The following is a 20356-nucleotide window of genomic DNA, read 5'->3' on the forward strand; positions in this document are numbered from 1 at the left end:
ACTTTTGTTAACTTTAGTCATCCTACAGTGCCATAGAACACTAGAACTTATTCCTCCCATCTAGCTGTAATTTTGTGTCCCTTAACAAATCTCTCCCAAGTGGCCGTTTTGCTTTGTGAGCTAATATTCACATTATCTCTCTCTCTCTCTCTCTCTCTCTCTCTCTCTCTCTCTCTCTCTCTCTCTGTCTCTCTCTCTCTCTGTTTCTCACACATACACACACACACACACACACGCACACACACACAAATGACACATTTCATTTTTAGTATGTCTCCTGAGAGTCTCATATAGCTAAATTCTGCTTCTTTTTGTAAGAAATGCTGATTGAGACCCAGTAAATTGATTTCCTAACCAACAAGGAATAGCTAACAGCTGTTTGAAAAACACAATCCTAATAAAATTTGAATGTTCTAATGGGCTGTAAAGGGTTAAGAGGGTTAAAGGACCCTAAAGAGTTAAAGTGAGGCAGGGTGCCCTAACCTGGCCACACTCCCATCGTGAGCATTATACATCAATGGGTGATAACAGGACTGAGTTCGCTTTCCAGTCCTTAGATATAAAAGGGAGACAGCAATTAGGAAGAAAGAGAGTTATAGGAAGTGGTAGGAATTGAAGAGAAAGTAGAAAAGATCTTAACTCTACCTTATTAAAGTTTCATGATCCAATTACAAAATAGATGTTTTATTTTCTAAACTGTCATTTTGGTTTGCGATAACACCACATACTTTCTCTTTCTCTCTCTCTCTGTCTCTCTCTCTCTTGTTAATTTTGCAGCTCTCCTCAGAATTTTCTGTAGGAACCCTGATAAAAATATATACATAATATATTTTTAAAAATTGAATAATGGAAGAATTAAGACCTGGGGCCCTAATAATCAATTAAAAGACAATCTGATCATGTCTTTGCATTTTGTAGGTGCTGCTTTAAATTCTAATTTCTAATATTTTTTCTTTCAAGGAAGTTTACAGGTTCGCTATCACCTAAACAAGGAAGAAACCCATGTATTCACCATTGATGCAGATAACTTTGCTAACAGAAGGATGCACCACTTGAAGATTAACCGAGAAGGAAGAGAGCTTACCATTCAGGTACCTTCCTTACTTTCTCCTGTATCAGCCAATGTGCCTTGGCTACTCTATCAAACTTTTCTAAGCTTCTACCCGATACCAGTGTAGTGCCTAGTGCTGGAAACATAGTTACAAATCACACTTGCCCCCAGACTTGGAAGAACTAGGATAGTGGTTCTCAAGATGTGCTTCCCATGTCCCACAAGTATCAGCATCACTTGGGACCCTGTTAGAAATGCAGATTCTTGGGCCAAGTGTGGTGTCTCACGCCTGTAATCCCAGCACTTTGGGAGGCTGAGGCAGGTGGATCACAAGGTCAGGAGTTCGAGATCAGCCTGGCCAACATGGCAAAACCCCGTCTCTACTAAAAATACAAAAATTAGCCAGGTGTGGTGGCATGCACCTGTAATCCCACCTACTGGGGAGGCTGAGGTAGGAGAATCGCTTGAACCCGGGAGGTGGAGGTTGCAGTGAGCAGAGATCCCGCCACTGCACTCCAGCCTGGGAGAGAGAGTGACTCCATCTCAAAAAACAAACAAACAAACAAGCAAACAAACAGAAATGCAGATTCTTGGGTTCCACACCAGATCTACTAAATTGGAGGCTATAGAAGCGGGGAAAGCATCAGGTGATACTAATGTCTGCTCAGGTTTGCCAACCCCTGGGCTGCATTAAAGTGAGGAAGATGCATGGGCAAAGAGGAAATCATCACAGGCTGGGGGAAGGCTTGTGGAGGAAGAATGCACAGGTGATACTGAAGAGGGTGCTGATCCCACCTGGGCATCAGTACTTACTCCCTGGAGCAAGTTAGGAGTAAGCTGAGTCTTGAAGATGAGTAGAAGTTGGCCACATGGAGGAGAGGGCTCAGAAAGAGGGTCCATGTGAGCGCAGGCTAAAGCTGTCTGAAAGCGTGTTGTGTGGGAGGCACCCCATGAGATCTCAGTGAGCTCCATATAAAGGGCCAGCAGCAGATGATGGCAGAGCTCCACAGAGAATAGACAGAGTCCAGATCATCCCCTTTAGAATCATGACCCTCAGCAAGCCCTTGCATCTGCCCAGCAATCACTCCATGTTTTCCAATCTGTCTGTTCTCCTGTTCTCCCAGTTGACCATTTTACACTCTCTCCTCTTTACTTATACTGCTAACAATTGCCAGTTTGTCTTAACTCTCAGCAGATGACTTTGCTTTCTTATTTCTTGTAAAAATGTAACATTCAGAAGAGAATATCCGCACATTCTCAAGAGCACGTTACATACCTACCACATCTGTGTTTAAACTCTCTCTCCCTCCGGAATAGTTCGTGGTTCTAGCTAAGGCCTGACCTGACTACTTGTGGGCCAGATCTGATATCCTACTGAAGAAAATCACTCCAGCATTCTCCTTCCTCCCTCTGTTTCATCATTTGTTCCAGCTCTACTGAATGACTCCCAAAGCATAAAAGAAATAATTATTACATGCATTAAGAACTATACAGTGACAACAGCTAAACAAGCAAACAAGCCAGCATATCTCTGGATAAAGAGAAGAAACCTTTCTCTTATCTGACTTCTTTTAGTGTTCCATTCTCTTTGTCATTTTCTTGCCCATATTTTTGGAAATGTTGTTTATATGTTTGTTCTTCAAATTTTCCCTACCTCTTTCTTATACCCATACTGAAAAGGTTTTGTCTCTGTGCTTCAGCAAAATTGTATTTCTCAAGGCATCAATGTGCTTGCCTTGCAAAATCTGGTGGTCATGTCTCAGTGTTATCTTTCCTTCTCCTCTCACTGGCAACTGACATAGGGATTCCTTCCTGTTCTTGCAATTGACCTGAGTCTTTATTGCTTGCAGGATACAACTCTCGCCTATTGATCCTTTTGCCTGTGTTAATTGCTCCCTCTTGTCTCTTTTCTTGGTTTCCCATCATCTCTCAAAACCCTACCCATCAGAACACCCAAGGACTCCAACTTCTGCTTTTGATCCACACTCACTCCATACTCATCTCATTCGATCTCACATCTTTAAATTTCATGTGCATGCCAATTAATCAATCCTGAATGTGTATCCAACACTAATCCTGTCCCTGGATTCCAGACCTTATACCAGCTACCTACTGGGCATATCTATAGGAATGTTTGTTAGGCATCAGAATATTTAAGTAAATAGTTAAAATTGACTTATTAGAACGCTCCCCTGAAACAATGACCTCATCCCACAAAAGCATATCCCAGTTAGTGGCAGCTTCATTTTTCAAGTACACAATCTCAAAATTGTGGTGTTCTTCTTTCATCTCTCTTTCTCTTACATGCAGCATCTCGTGGATCAACAGCAGCTACCTTTCCGCAAGCCACCCTTGTCCTTTGCTTGGATTATCACTGTTTACAGTTGCCTTTTGATTGACATCTCCTGCTCCTCTTTAGGTTCCCCAGCTGTCTATCCTCAACACAGCAATCAGAGTGATCCTGGTGAAGGAATAGTCAGATTCTGGCATTCTTCTGGCCAAACCCTGTCAATGGTTTCCTTTCTCTTACAGAGAAAAAGTCAAAGGTCTTCCAGTGGCTTATAAGGATCTCCATGATCTGACACCCCTGCTCCCTTTCTGGTTGCTTCACTAACCTCATCTAATTATGAGTCCTCTGGAATGCTAGCTGTGCCACTCTGGCCTCCTTGCTATTTGCAGAGCCCTTGGACTCACTGCTTTGCCTAGAATGCTATTCTTTATATATATATATATACATGTCCGCTTCTTGTACTTCCTTCTGGACTCAAATGATTCAAGAGGTCATCCTCATTGAGGCCGTGTCTGATCAGCTTATTTAATAGAACAATCTACTTCTTTGACTTCAACCCTACACTCCCCCTTATCCTTGCCTGCATTATTTTTTTCTCTCAGCACTTAAGTTCCAATACCATGTATTTTCTTATCACATTTTCTGTCCTAGCTCTCTCCTCTAGAATGTGAGTTGCCTGAGAACAGAGGAGGGTCATTCTGAGCAGCCGTGCCAAAGGAAAGTCATGGCAGGGAAGATAGGAGGACTATGTATGATTCCCCGGTGGGTTGCACCCAAGCTGTGCAAAGTCAGGCACATGGCCCATGGGATCTTAGTCTCCTCTTCTTACAGGTGAACAGAAAAATAATGAGGATCCTTTCCAGGAATAGCACCATATGCATAGTCAGAGTAGAGCCTGGAAGAAACCAGTAGGATATGGCTAGCCTGAAAAAGTGAGAATGAATGGGGAGGACTCCTAGGAATGGGGAGGGGACCAAACAGATGGAGCTGGAATTAGCCATGGGTGAAGTAAGGAGGGATCTCTAAAGGATAGTCATAGAAATAAAGTCCTATTAAAGTCCTGGTGGTGGCTTTTGCTCACCCCTGCAAGATGGGATTATCAACCGTCCATGTTGGTTGCAACTAACTGTTCAGCTACCGTCTCCTCCCCAGGGCCACATATTTTGTTGAACTGCAATCCTTACCCAGGAAAAGCTCTCTGCCCACACCTAAATGAGAGCAGGTTAGAATTATGGAACAATGGAGGCAGTGGTGGCCCTAAGGACAAACTGAGAGAAAGGGGGAGAAATGGAAAATGAGTTCCTGCCTCCTATTAATGTTAATCTTGCACAGCAAGTTCCTGAGCAGGTTTCATTTGTTTGCTTGTTTGCAGCAAATAATTTGGTGAGAAAATCTCCATGGGGAGATAAATACCTGTAAAACGCTGTATACAGTTTTCCAGGGAGAAGACTTGTGTGAAAACCCTTATTTCACAAAGAAGAAAGAAAGGGGTATTTTATGTGCATTGTGGGAGAATTAGCGAGACCTGTCTAATCTCTCTGGAGAGGAAATCTCAGAGGGGGATCTACTCTCTGTGTGCGTTGTTTCAAGCTATTTCCAGATGGGATCGTTTTAGGCTTCTTACCTGCAGACCTCTGCTGATGTGCCTTTGTTTCCTGTTTTCCTGCAGATGGACCATCAACTTCGACTCAGTTATAACTTCTCTCCAGAAGTAGAGTTCAGGGTTATAAGGTCACTCACCCTGGGCAAAGTCACAGGTATGTTGTTCTAGTTCATACCTTTCCAGTGGGGTTTATTAAAATAAATGAATACATAATTTTCATTTGGGTTTTCTAAGGATTCAAGTCTGCAGCCTTTTGCTCCCATAATATCTGAGATCTGAAACCAAGATTTCTTGTTCAGAAAATGCCAAGATGTATCTGTGGCAGAAATAGGCACTGCGTTTCTATCTATTTTATAAAAATTTGCAAGAGGTAAAATACTAAAGTAATTTAGCAGAATACTTAAATGTGTACTTAATTTTAAAATATATTTTTAAGTTTTACTTAATTTTAACTTAAATGTATGAGTGCATAAATTAAGGATTTGAACAACTCAATCGTTCTTCAAAATTTTAAAGGCATTGTAATTTCCTACTATAATAGTGAATCTTCTCTTTTTCTACTGGAAGTCCTGTCAATTTTCACTTTATATATGATGAGGGTATTCATTACATGCATGTAAGATGGGAATTTTTTATCTACCTGATGAAGTGAACATTTCATCACACTTAAGTGATCTTTTTAAACTTTAGTAATGTCTTTTTATGCTTAAATTTATTTTACCCATTATTAATATTCCTATTATAGTCTCACTTAACTTAGTATTTGCCTGGCCTCTTTTCTCATTCTTTTTCTTTCAATTTTTCCTTTTCTTTCAGCTTTGTAGGTGATCTTGTGAAGCACATACTGCTAGATTTTATTTTTATACCCAATCTGTCCATCCATTTTTCTTTTATAATGGCAAATGTAGGTCCTTTTACATTATGGAGCTACTTGTACAATTGGACTTGTTTCTGCTACCCTATTTCCTATATATCCAACTTTTCCTGTGATTCTATCATATTCTTTCTGACTCTGTCTGTCTCTCTCTATCACAGTACAGTGCAGAAAACATTAATAACTCAAGGCATTGTAAGCAGAAATACATTTAAAACAGTAGGTTAGTTGCTTACAAAATTGTATACTTACAGTGTGAGTTCTTTGTGGGGTCTTTTGGAATGACTTCCCCGTGCCCCATACTGTATGCAAAATCACAAGTAGAAGGAGGCAGTCTCTGAAAAATGGTTGTGAAGAAGGCAGCACGCGCCCCTGCTTTTGCTTGCTGGTAGATAGAGCTGAAAAGGCAGAAAAATGATTCATGCTACAGCCCTCAAGCTTTTGTAATTTTCAGATGTAAAGGGTTTATACTTTCCAGATATAATGTTGATCCAGAAACCTAGCTGCAGTAGGGTCAAAAAAATGTCCATTTTAGTTCCCCAAGTAGCAGTTGGAAGAACCAATCAACACTGATCCCAGATTGAGTTTCATTTATTTCTGATTCCATTCCCCTCCTAATAATAATCATTTTTATATTTTTAGATACTGCTTATTTTTGATATATTAATGTAAACACTAGTTTATATATTCCTCATTTCTTCCTTTATCTCAGACTTTTCTATTTTCTGCCAGACTTTATTTTCTTCTTTTGAACTAAATTCTTTTGAATTCTTTTATGTTTAAGGTTTCCTTCATTTTATATATATATATATATATATATATATATATATATATATATATATTTTTTTTTTTTTTTCCTGAACAAAAGGTTTGTATTTTACCTTTAATCTTGGAAGATAACTTTGCCAGATCTTCAATTCAATATTGAAGAATATTTTCTCTCAGATGTAGAGAAATTGGTCAGAGGTGTTTTGGAGCCAGTGTACCTATAAGATGGAAGTGTTATGGAGCCCATATACCTGTAAAAGTCAGGTATACACGTCTCTCCCCAACTCTGCATCCTTCAATGGTGGCACGATGCCAGCTTGAAAACAGCTGTAGTAGGAGGGTTTACACTGTGGATATCAGAAATGCTAAAAGCCAGGACTTTCCCCACCTCTTCCTACTGAAGAGCCAGTTTCAAAGACTCACTGGCACATCAGTGTCCTCTTATTTCCTGGCTCCCCTGGTTGCTACCAAGAAGTCAGCTGTCCATCTGTCCTGCTTTTGTAGGGACTCTGACCACCTCCGTGCCTACCACCTGCGAGTTGATTTAAAGTCATCCCTTTTTCTTTGATGTTTTGCCGTTTTGTCATCAGGTGTCTGTATCTTACTTGATATTTTAATGTATCTTAAATGTATCATTAAAGTATCTTACTTGATATTTTAATGTTTCCTGTTCATTATGTCATATGTATCTATGCATCCAATTCGTATTTATTATTCGTACGTATCTGTTCATCAGTTCCTAAAAATTCTCAAAATATCAAATCTTACTTCCTCCTATTCTATCTACTCAATTCTTTTTTATCTAAATTATATGAACTTAGACTTGCTAATTGTATCATCATATCTCTTACATTCTTCTTATAGTTTTCATTCTTTGATATAACATCTTGCATTCTGGGCATGGCTTTATCATCACATTCACTAGTCCCCTCCTTATTTATGCCTAATCCCGTTCAATGAATCATTTCTTATGGATTTTATCTTTCATTTCTAAAAATAATATTTTGGTCTTTTTGAAACATGACTATTATAAAAGATAATTTGTTGTCTCCATTCTTTTGTTCCTTTCCATCTTTTTATGTATTTAGGCATTTCATTAATAGTTATTGAACATTTTGTCTCTGATCATTTCAACATCTGAAATCTGTGAGGGTCCCAGTCTGTTACTAGCTGTTTTCTAGATTTTTTCCTGTGGTGGCTTGTTTCCTTATGCTGTGTGTGTGTGTGTGTGTGTGTGCGTGTGCACATGTGTGTTTGTTCATATTGATTGCTATTAATTTGTGACTACTCTAAGGATCAAAAATCAAGACACTTTCCTCAAAATAAGATTTTTTTTTAACTTCTGCCAGGTGCCAGGAGGTACTACCAACTTAGGACATATTAATTTCTCATCTTTTTTTCCTGAACAGTGAAGAAATATAAATTTGAGCTCCATATCTGAGTGAGATCAGTCTTCTGGTTGAAGTCTTAGCAGAAATGTCGTTACTATTAATATCATTAACCAAATTAAAACACCCTAGGAAAGAGGGAAAATTTGGGCTTACTGACCACAAAACCCAGACCTTTTTCATGGCCCGCTGCTCTGTGTAATGGAAGTTCCAATAATACCCTCTTGTTAAAAATGAAAAAAAAAAAAAACCTCATTAAATCTTACCACTGTGTATAGCATTCATATGACCCTTCACTCTTTTAGCTAAGCCAACAATAAGACTGGTGAACTGAAACTTTAAAGCAAGGTACTACAGACAACTTGTTATTTTATTTCTGGTGCTTCATAATTATCAGGTAGAAAATAACTGTTAAGATTGAGGAGGAATACTGCATTAGTCCATTTTGGCATTGCCATAAATACTTGAGACTGGGTAATTTATAAAGAAAAAAATGTTTAATTGACTTATGGTTCTACAAGCCATATAAGAAGCATGATGCTGGCATCTGCTCAGCTTCTGGGAAACCTCAAGAATTTTAAAGTCATGGCAGAAGACAAAGGAGTAGCAGCCATGTCACATGGTCAGAGCAGGAAGAAGAGAGAGGAGGAAGGTGCCACACAATTTTAAACAATTATATCTCACCAACTCACTCACCATCACAAGGACATCAACAAGAGGATGGTAGTAAACTATTCATGAGAAATCTTCCCTCATGAGCCCATCACCACCCACCATGTCCTACTTCCAACATTAAGGATTACAATTCAACATGAGATTTGAGTGAGGACACGGATACAAACCATATCAAATGCCCAATAAAATGTCTTCATTGTTCTAAGGATGGGAGACATCTGCCTACTGGACTGCCTTCCCATTTGAACTGCTGTTGAACAGATGGAAGGATTTGGACCAACACTTAACCTCAACACTCTGGTCTATGAAAGTTGCCTAGCAGAAGGTAAAGGGAGACAATATGAACATCCAGGCTTATTATTTAGAAAGGACACTAATCCTGGGGGAACTCTGGAACAAGGAAACCAAACCCCATGCATCAGAAATAGAGTAGAGTAGGGATGGAGAAAACAGGACGGGATGGTATTAAGATGGCTACATGGAATTAATGATGAATGCAACTGAACTTCACAATTTTAGAAAAGATTGCTTTGGAGGACATTTCCAACTGTAAATCAAACACTCGAAAGCATTTTTCATGGTAGATACGAAAAAAAAAAATATGTAGTAAATCTAGTGTCTCAGTTTTCATCAGTACCACCAATAGCATTTCATTGCAAAGCAAAAGCAAGTTTGTTCATTTTCTTTTTGTCCGAGAAAGGGCCAATTCCTTATTAAAGAGCACAGTGGTTTAGTACATACTCTATACCAGCCATGGTGCTACAGATACTGTTATAAATAAAGCAGTTTTTCTTTGTTTGTTTGTTTCTTTCCTGAAGGTCCCCATGATGTAGATACTGGCCCATAAAAAATAGCTGATATAATTGTCTACATTAAAACTTCACTGTTGGTTCTCTAAGAATGTTGATGCTCATATCTGTCAAGTTATGGGATATTGCAAAGTTTATTCTTTGATTTACTGACATTTCTTAACTTTCTTTTTTTGTTTTGTTTTTTTTTGTTTTTGTTTTTGTTTTTTAAAAATCAGTATTTTATTTCATCCAGATGTAGTTACTTAAAAGATTTGGTTACATTTCAGTACACTTCATTTTGTCTGATACAAAATTTAAATAATATACTAAAATTAAAATTTAGTATCCTATAACTTTTTATTTATTATTATTATACTTTAAGTTCTAGGGTACATATGCATAACGTGCAGGTTTGTTACATATGTATACTTGTGCCATGTTGGTGTGCTGCACCCATCAACTCGTCAGCACCCATCAATTCATCATTTATATCAGGTATAACTCCCAATGCAATCCCTCCCCCCATCCCCCTCCCCATGATAGGCCCCGGTGTGTGATGTTCCCCTTCCCGAGTCCAAGTGATCTCATTGTTCAGTTCCCACCTATGAGTGAGAACATGTAGTATTTGGTTTTCTGTTCTTGTGATAGTTTGCTGAGAATGATGGTTTCCAGATCTAAAATTGACACTCTAAAATCACAATTAAAAGAACTAGAGAGGCAAGAGCAAACACATTCAAAAGCTAGCAGAAGGCAAGAAATAACTAAGATCAGAGCAGAACTGAAGGAGATAGAGACACAAAAAACCCTCCAAAAAATCAATGAATCCAGGAGTTGGTTTTTTGAAAAGATCAACAAAACTGACAGACCACTAGCAAGACTAATAAAGAAGAAAAGAGAGAAGAATCAAATAGACGCAATAAAAAATGATAAAGGGGGTATCACCACCGACCCCACAGAATTACAAACTACCATCAGAGAATACTATAAACACCTCTATGCAAATCAACTAGAAAATCTAGAAGAAATGGATAATTTCCTGGACACTTACACTCTTCCAAGACTAAACCAGGAAGAAGTGGAATCCCTGAATAGACCAATAGCAGGCTCTGAAATTGAGGCAATAATTAATAGCCTACCCACCAAAAAAAGTCCAGGACCAGATGGATTCACAGCTGAATTCTACCAGAGGTACAAGGAGGAGCTGGTACCATTCCTTCTGAAACTATTCCAATCAATAGAAAAAGAGGGAATCCTCCCTAACTCATTTTATGAGGCCAACATCATCCTGATACCAAAGCCTGGCAGAGACACAACAAAAAAAGAGAATTTTAAACCAATATCCCTGATGAACATCAATGCAGAAATCCTCAATAAAATACTGGCAAACCGGATTCAGCAGCACATCAAAAAGCTTATCCACCATGATCAAGTGGGCTTCATCCCGGGGATGTAAGGCTGGTTCAACATTCGCAAATCAATAAACGTAATCCAGCATATAAACAGAACCAAAGACAAGAACCACGTGATTATCTCAATAGATGCAGAAAAGGCTTTTGACAAAATTCAACAGCCCTTCATGCTAAAAACGCTCAATAAATTCGGTATTGATGGAACGTACCTCAAAATAATAAGAGCTATTTATGACAAACCCACAGCCAATATCATACTGAATGGGCAAAAACTGGAAAAATTCCCTTTGAAACCTGGCACAAGACAGGGATGCCCTCTCTCACCACTCCTATTCAACATAGTGTTGGAAGTTCTGGCTAGGGCAATCAGGCAAGAGAAAGAAATCAAGGGTATTCAGTTAGGAAAAGAAGAAGTCAAATTGTCCCTGTTTGCAGATGACATGATTGTATATTTAGAAAACCCCATTGTCTCAGCTCAAAATCTCCTTAAGCTGATAAGCAACTTCAGCAAAGTCTCAGGATACAAAATTAATGTGCAAAAATCACAAGCATTCTTATACACCAGTAACAGACAAACAGAGAGCCAAATCATCAATGAACTTCCATTCACAATTGCTTCAAAGAGAATAAAATACCTAGGAATCCAACTTACAAGGGATGTCAAGGACCTCTTCAAGGAGAACTACAAACCACTGCTCAGTGAAATCAAAGAGGACACAAACAAATGGAAGAACATACCATGCTCATGGATAGGAAGAATCAATATCGTGAAAAGGTTATTTATAGATTCAATGCCATCCCCATCAAGCTACCAATGAGTTTCTTCACAGAATTGGAAAAAACTGCTTTAAAGTTCATATGGAACCAAAAAAGAGCCCACATTGCCAAGACGATCCTAAGTCAAAAGAACAAAGCTGGAGGCATCATGCTACCTGACTTCAAACTATACTACAAGGCTACAGTAACCAAAACAGCATGATACTGGTCCCAAAACAGTGATATAGACCAATGGAACAGAACAGAGTCCTCAGAAATAATACCACACATCTACAGCCATCTGATCTTTGACAAACCTGAGAGAAACAAGAAACGGGGAAAAGATTCCCTATTTAATAAATGGTGTTGGGAAAATTGGCTAGCCATAAGTAGAAAGCTGAAACTGGATCCTTTCCTTACTCCTTATACGAAAATTAATTCAAGATGGATTAGAGACTTAAATGTTAGACCTAATACCATAAAAACCCTAGAAGAAAACCTAGGTAGTACCATTCAGGACATAGGCATGGGCAAGGACTTCATGTCTAAAACACCAAAAGCAATGGCAGCAAAAGCCAAAATTGACAAATGGGATCTCATTAAACTAAAGAGCTTCTGCACAGCAAAAGAAACTACCATCAGAGTGAACAGGCAGCCTACAGAATGGGAGAAAATTTTTGCAATCTACTCATCTGACAAAGGGCTAATATCCAGAATCTACAAAGAACTCAAACAAATTTACAAGAAAAAAACAACCTCATCAAAAAGTGGGCAAAGGATATGAACAGACATTTCTCAAAAGAAGACATTCATACAGCCAACAGACACATGAAAAAATGCTCATCATCACTGGCCATCAGAGAAATGCAAATCAAAACCACAATGAGATACCATCTCACACCAGTTAGAATGGCAATCATTAAAAAGTCAGGAAACAACAGGTGCTGGAGAGGATGTGGAGAAATAGGAACACTTTTACATTATTGGTGGGATTGTAAACTAGTTCAACCATTATGGAAAACAGTATGGCAATTCCTCAAGGATCTAGAACTAGATGTACCATATGACCCAGCCATCCCACTACTGGGTATATACCCAAAGGATTATAAATCATGCTGCTATAAAGACACATGCACACGTATGTTTATTGTGGCACTATTCACAATAGCAAAGACTTGGAATCAACCCAAATGTCCATCAATGACAGACTGGATTAAGAAAATGTGGCACATATACACCATGGAATACTATGCAGCCATAAAAAAGGATGAGTTTGCGTCCTTTGTAGGGACATTTCTTAACTTTCAAGTGAGAATTCCTTGTTCTGGCCGACTGCATCAGTGAATTTAAGAAAAATAACATTAAAAGAGAGAGAGAGCATATATTTAGGGAAGTAACCCATTTGGAAGAGATAATGTTTCTGGAAATGTACTCATTTCATTTGAAAGTATAGATGTGTATGCCTCAGATTTAAACATAGTGTGCTCTATCACTGTTATTTCCAAGTCTCTGTTTAACTTGGCCCTGTCACAAGAGCGTAGACAGCCAGGCAGACTTAGGAATTGAAAAAACTTGAAACTTCTAAAAGAAACTCTCCTTTTTTGTGTTTAATTTACTTTTTTCTGGTCCTGATGTCCCCTTCTTTACTCTTCTAAAATATATCAAGAAAATTTGATTTCAAAACAAAAACTACTATTGTTTAGTGAAATTAAGAGGTAAGTTATTATTATTATTATTATCATCATCATACTTCTGAGAGAAGTATGATATTACTCTTCCGAGAGAAGACTTCTTGCCAGTCTGAAGAATTAAGAAGTAGCTACTTTTTAAAAATATGTAAATAGGCTAAAGTTTTTAGGTGGAAAAGAATTATAGTACGGCCTTTAAACTGTTGCTACGAAATTCTGAAGAGACATTAAAATGGAATTTGCACTCATGGCATGCTGATAACATTTTTTTTATGCAGCTGATGTTTATGAATCTCCTACTTGCCAGTTTGATAGGCCAAAGCTTACACCTGCCAGAGGCATTATTCTTCTGCTCCAGTGGCTGTTTGCCCATCTAGATTTCAATATTTACTTGCCTCAAAAAAAATACAGAAATTGAAAGAATTTCTTCTCAAGATGCGTAAAATTTACAGTTAATCTGTAAGTTGCAGAGCTATCTGTGAGCATGTACACATGATTTTGACATGTTAAAAGGAGTTCTGATTGCATCTATAGAACAGGGTTCTTTAATTCTCCCCAATCCCTCAGGTTTACACTTTGAGCCTACTGTGTCTTGTGCAACATTACAGTATCATTGAATGAATACCTTGAATGTGTTCACATAAAATCACTTTACAACCATCTTGCAGAGGGTGAGTTATAGCTGCCATTTATAGAAAGCACAGAAGAATTTATGCATATAAATAAAAGGTGTGTACTTCAAAATGCTCACTTTGGAGGACTGTACTCTAATTCCTTTTTGATTTTGGACACAGAGGCTTCTTATGATTCAAATCTGGGAGTCGACGCTAAACTAGGAAGCACAATTCTAGAGTGGAAGATGCTCAGCTTTTTAGAGACAAATTGACCCATGTTTGCATCTCTCACGTAGTTAAACATTGTGTGACCTTCGTGAATTTATCTAACTTGTTTATGGTTCCTTATTGGTAGAATGAGGATAGTAATACTTAATTCATTTAATAAATTCACAGAGCTGTGTAAGGATTTCTTGAAACATTATATGCAAAATACTTGGTATTTAGCATATACTCAAGAAATGTTTGCTTTTTTTTTTCTTTATTTTCAAGGTTGTAGAAACATAAAAGAGAACTGTGAGTTCTTTTGTTTTTTTTTTTTTTTCTGTTTTCTTTTTTGTTAATGTGTCTGTCAAGGTGACTATAAGTGTAACTTCCAGGGAGGTGCTCAACCATGCTCCAAAAGAGCAATTCTGAACCATGGTGAGTCTTGCAGGATCTAGTGTGACTCATTATCAATTAGCACTGTTTCAAGGGTATATCAAACTCATACCAGATTCAACAATGACAACAAAAGAATAAATAATAGTTGGTTAAAATAGAAATTTCAAGGTATAAGATCTGCTTCAGGTACAGCTGGCTTCAGAATCTCAAATATTAAGATTCGGGTGTTTCCAGTCTGTCTGTTTCTCACTCCACATTTGACTGCTTACCTCTTGGAGGGGCTTCATTTGCAGGCAAGATTTCAGTGGTAATGAAGGTGAAATCATCAACTCCAGGTTTAAGTAGTAGCAGTTCAACATTCCATGTGGAAAGAAAACTTCTCACTTTTAAAAGTTCCAGAAAACTTTCCTTGTGTTAAGTCATGGGGTTGAGTTTTCAAGGACCAATCTCAGACCATGGCAGTGTTCAGGTGATTGGGATCTACTGCATGGCCATGGCCAAATTATTCACCCAGCTATGCTGTGAAGAGAGTGAAGGAGTTAGTTCAGTGTTAATTGCATGGGTTGAAAACAGGGAAAGGGTACTTCTCAGAAGCAAGTTGAGCTGTTCTTACCAGAGAAAGAGAGAAATCAACAATGATCTAGTAATGCCACCTCTTTTTCTGCCTTGCATTTTGCTCTCCCTCTTTTATATGGCCGTTATAGCCATGGGCTAGGAATTGTGGCTGATTTGGGGAAAGGATTGTGCCAGTGTGCACCAACAGTTCAAATATGTTGCAGTAGGAATAATAATAGTTGAGGTATGCTCTTTTAATAAATAAATTCATGTAATCTTCTTTAAAACAAGTTTATAGCTTCCACAGTGACTCCTCTAAAAGATTATTTCATTTTAAATGCATAGGCTCCTCAAATTATATATCATTTTGTTTATGGTCATGCATAGTTCCTAGTAAACACTGAATCTCCAAACCACGGCCTCTTCCAGACTCAAATCCTAACATTGCATGTAATTGTCTTATATGGTGTCCAGATAATTTTTAATGATACTGTCTCTTTGGGTAATACAGTATTTTAGATACGTTAATCTAATCTGACCTTCTGCATCGTGAAGTAAATGGTGTGTTTCAGAGCATCCTGAAATATCAGATTTCAATAATCATCCCATCTTCCCAAACATGCATGTCTTATATTTTCTACTTTGTAGATAACCAGCATTGAATTGCAACTGGGTTATATGGGATTTTTGTTATTTTTTTCCTTTAATAACGAGTTACATTTTTTCCCCACAGATAAATTCAATAGATGATTTAGTTTCTTCTCATGCAACAGGAATGTGTGTTATCTTATGATTTAAGATGCAATTTTATTTCTGTGTGTTAAATGAATCACCTCATGATAGCAGTGCCAGCCTGCTCCATGCTCTGCACTGCTCTGTAAAAGTTGTCCTTTTTTCTAAGAGTGAAACCACTCTTTGAATAGAATGCCCTTGAGTTACTCATTTTATATCATCACTTGCCTGCTCTGTCTATACTAGTGACTAAAAAAAATGAATGAAGCAAAAATATCAATGACACGTTGTTTCCAAATGCAGACTGTCTTCAGCTGGGAGGAGCTGTTAGTAATCTCCTTCTAAGAGGGGTGGCCTTCAAGGAAACGCCAGACTTTACACATCTTTGCCTGACTGTGATAGCAAAGGATGTTTTGTGTGGTGGCCCAGAAGTCACATGACATGACTCTTAATGATATAAACTTCAAATTAGTTCTCCTCAAGCAAAAACTATTGAGCATTGCTATGACTACACAGTGTGTGAAACAAACAAACAAACAAACCTAACAGCAAAAAAAAATTGCCCTTGTTCTAAAGATCCCGCTTATCTTAAAAATTAACTCTTTCAAAGGAAAGTTATTTGGGTGGGATCTGTTGGTAGTATTAAAGTTTTTCAAGGTTTTGAAGTATCCCGTGTAGGCTATGCTAAATACCAGGTTTTCTTCACTGTCACCAAATGATAATACTAAAAATGGTATAATATTTATAGCATACTAATACTAATAGTACCATAAAACTAGTAGTTACTGTTAGTATGATTATTTGATAATATCTTTCTGTATGCTAAGTCTAAACTCATTCCTTATGTTAATTTATTTTTCCCCAGGGAGATAAGTACCATTCTTATTTCTATTTTTATAGATGAGAAAATTGAGTCACAGAGGTTCAGTGACTTTCCCAATATCACGTAACCAGTAAGCATCTGGATTCCGCACTCCTAGTAGATCCTGCCACAGTTTGCTTTTTAAGGAATGATATGAACTATTTGACACAATGCATAGTTCATTTGTCTGCTGAGAAGCTCTGCATCAAAAGTTTGTCTTTTTAGACCTGATGGGCTTAAAAGTAGAGGTAGAGTGAGAGAGTCTTTAATCATGGAGAGAGGATGGCACATTTCTTGTAAGTCAGGCTTTGGAATCAGCTGTGGGTTCAAATTATGACTTCACCATTGACTAATGTGACCTGGACAAATTACTAAATATTGCAAACTTCAGTCTTCTCAACTAGAACAATTATAAGTGTTATTATAACACTTATAATTCGGAAAATCTGGTGGTGATGCAGATGATGTGCCCAGGATGATGCTTGACATGTAATAAAAGCTCAGTAAAGTTTGTAACACCAGTTTAATCATAACGTAAGAAGCCACTTTGTCCAACCTAGCATTTTTCCTTTTGGACTCTAGTTGCCTTCCAGCTAAAGGTATTCTAGTCTTTACGTAACAAAGCTTAAATTTTACTCTTCTCTCCCACTCTAGGGGGATGAATGGATAAGACAAGGTGTCGACTTGACCTTAATTGATGATTGGTAAACAGTGGAGGCAGTGGTGTGAACAATATTTACTTTTTTACTTCATTTTTTTTTTTCTTTTTGGAGATGGAGTCTCACTGTGTCACCCAGGTGCAATCTCCGCTCACTTCAATCTCTGCCTTCTGAGTTCAAGCAATTCTCCTGTCCCAGCCTCCCAAGTAGCCGGGCTTACAGGTGTGTGCCACACCTCCGGCTAATTTTCGTATTTTTAGTAGAGATAGGGTTTCACAATGTTGGCCAGGCTGATTTCAAACTCCCACCCTCCAGTAATCCACCCATCTCGGCCTCCCAAAGTGCTGGGATTACAGGCATGAGCCACTGCACCTGGCCAACAATACTTTTGATAAAATCATCTGAAAAGAGTTAACAAGGCCAAAACCCACCTGAAATTATTTAAACTTATTTTCTCAGAAGTCAAGCTGCCTCTGATGGGTTGTAATCATGTGATACTTTTTGAGTCAGTCAAGCTTAAAATCATCAAATCTAATCTGATGCTTAAAGACTCCAGACATCACCTCTGTCCTTCTCCACTTCTCAGCATGGGGTAGTCATGAGGTTCCAAAGACAGGACCCCAGTCTCATTTACAGTTTTGTCTTCCCTGCTATTGTATTGGCAGACACATATTACATGTTCCGTAATATATGTTGAAGGAAAACACACACAGTCACATACACACACACACACATATATATGTATAATGTATAAATATTGGAGCTGTGGTTATCTGAAAGGTTATCATGCTACCCATGACTGGGCCCAGTGTTGTGCAGCTAGCTGCCTCCAAGACTTGGATGAGTGTCTCCAGCTTCCTCTTACAACGTATTTTTCTCACGAGTATGTGTGGTAGTGAGATGGGAAATGAGTGGGTTGGGAGTCAGACAGTGCTGAGCTCAAACCATAGAAAGGTTGCTACTTAGCTCTGTCATGATTAGCATCACCTCTCTGAGCCTTGGTTTCCTCATCTGTAAAGTACGAGTAGTAATACTTGTTTTATTGGTTTGTTTCGAAGATATGAGATAATGCCTGTGAAGTGTCTGGTTTGAAAACAGCAACTATTGTTAATGAGATCATACAACCATGCCGCCTATTGATTTTCTTTGCCTGATATCCCTCTTCCTTGCCAATGGCTCTGCTATTGATTTATTTGCCCTTTGCCTGGGGAATCTGGGCCAGTGTTATAAATGTCAATGTTGACAAAGTAATGAAGTACAAAGGATCCGAGCTAAAAGTAATGAACTCCCTGCAGTGGCCTTGTAGGGACTTCTCTGAAGCTTGGTAGAATGGAAGCACCATATTGGCCAGAAGCTGAAAGAAACAAGTGAAACAAGCACAGGTTAGAATTCTAGATGCTTTCCCACACAGAAGGAGAGGGAATCGAGGCTCAAGGAGGGTTGTGTGGCCACTGGTTACTCATTTCGCCTACCAAGATTTTATTTTTGCAGGATGCCATTAATGATAATAAATTGAGTTTTAAAACAGATTAGCATAATGTAAAGCTCATTGTCACTTAGGAATGATTGTAGATGTCATTTATCCATTTCTAAGAATGATTTGACCTGAATCTGTGGATTTTTCCTTTACACTTCCGCAATTATCATTGTCAGTGATCAGTGCCAGAGGTAGGGTCTTGTGGCTAATATTCTTTTCTTTTTATTATTATTATACTTTAAGTTCTAGGGTACATGTGTACAATGTGCAGGTTTGTTACATATGTATACATGTGCCATGTTGGTGTGCTGCCCCCATTAACTCGTCATTTACATTAGGTATATCTCCTAATGCTATCGCTCCCCCCTCCCCACAATAGGCCCCAGTGTGTGATGTTCCCCTTCCTGTGTCCAAGTGATCTCATTGTTCAGTTCCCACCTGTGAGTGAGAATATGCAGTGTTTGGTTTTCTGTTCTTGTGATAGTCTGCTGAGAGTGATGGTTTCTAGCTGCATCCATGTCCCTGCAAAGAACACGAACTCACTATTCACAATAGCAAAGACTTGGAATCAACCCAAATGTCCATCAATGACAGACTGGATTAAGAAAATTGTGGCTAATATTCTAAAGTTCTCTGCCTTTTCCTTGATAAAGAGTCACATGGCCTGCTTCTTAGTGAGGAAAATAAAGAAGTAAATCATTCTATCTAGGAAATTTCTAGTTTTAGTTCATTCACTTAAAACCAACTACTGCCCACTCTAATCAACTCTAAGCAATCATATATAAGACTTGAATACATGCCTTATCTTTCTCATTTCTTGTCTTACCTTTTTCTTCAAAATGATTGCATAGAATATAAGCCTTGCACAGGGCATGCCTCCCATAAAAGATAAACATGATATAAATATTTGGAATTAGTAAATTGCTCCGTAACATTATTTGTAGATAATTCATTGAATGCATTATTGAATACCTATTATATACAAGGCGATATAATAAGAGAAAATATGAAAACTTCAAAGAAGTAAAGCCCATAGATCTGTGTTCCCAAAGTGATAAAACACATATCTGTGAGGACAAGACATTTATTTAATTGTGATATAAACAGTTTTGATAAGTGTTTTACAGATTGAGTGTGCTTAATATTCGTAAAAGGGAGAGACCATTTCTAGTGGAGATGACCCAGAATGTTGTTGTGTGGAAGATCACCTTGACCTTGGTCTTGAAGGACAGGTTTGACCTCAATAGATGGAGTACATTCCAGGAAGGAGGAATGGTGTGAACCAGGTAAGACCGTAAGAAGACAAAGATAGTAGGATAGGAACAGTAAATATGCCATCTGGGAAGGTTTCATACATGCAGCAGAGTAGAGGGAGGCAAGAACAGTCCATTGGGAGGATATTACAGAGGACATTCAGTGCTCTGCAAAGGCATTCAGAATCTATTGTGCAGAGAGGAGAGAGCGTGGAAGGGAGCTCTCATGGTCAGAGCTACTGTTATCATCCTCTCTTGTTAGTAACAAGCAAGATGGAGGAAAGAGAGACTGGTGTGCAGGTTATGCT

The 20356-nt window shown here is 38.2% G+C and overlaps 1 protein-coding gene across 1 annotated transcript in view; it reads left to right on the forward strand.

Annotated features, from left to right (window-relative positions):
• CNTNAP5 (contactin associated protein family member 5) overlaps positions 1-20356 on the forward strand; it is a 493109-nt gene that overhangs the window by 429796 nt on the left and 42957 nt on the right. Inside the window, exons 17-18 of the mRNA XM_033231817.1 lie at positions 961-1091; positions 5011-5098. Of these exons, the coding sequence (XP_033087708.1) occupies positions 961-1091; positions 5011-5098 (219 nt within the window). The remainder of the gene's footprint in view (positions 1-960; positions 1092-5010; positions 5099-20356) is intronic.

The sequence above is a fragment of the Trachypithecus francoisi genome, unplaced genomic scaffold (genome assembly GCF_009764315.1).
Source record: "Trachypithecus francoisi isolate TF-2019V2 unplaced genomic scaffold, Tfra_2.0 Lachesis_group13, whole genome shotgun sequence".
Lineage (NCBI taxonomy): Eukaryota > Metazoa > Chordata > Mammalia > Primates > Cercopithecidae > Trachypithecus > Trachypithecus francoisi.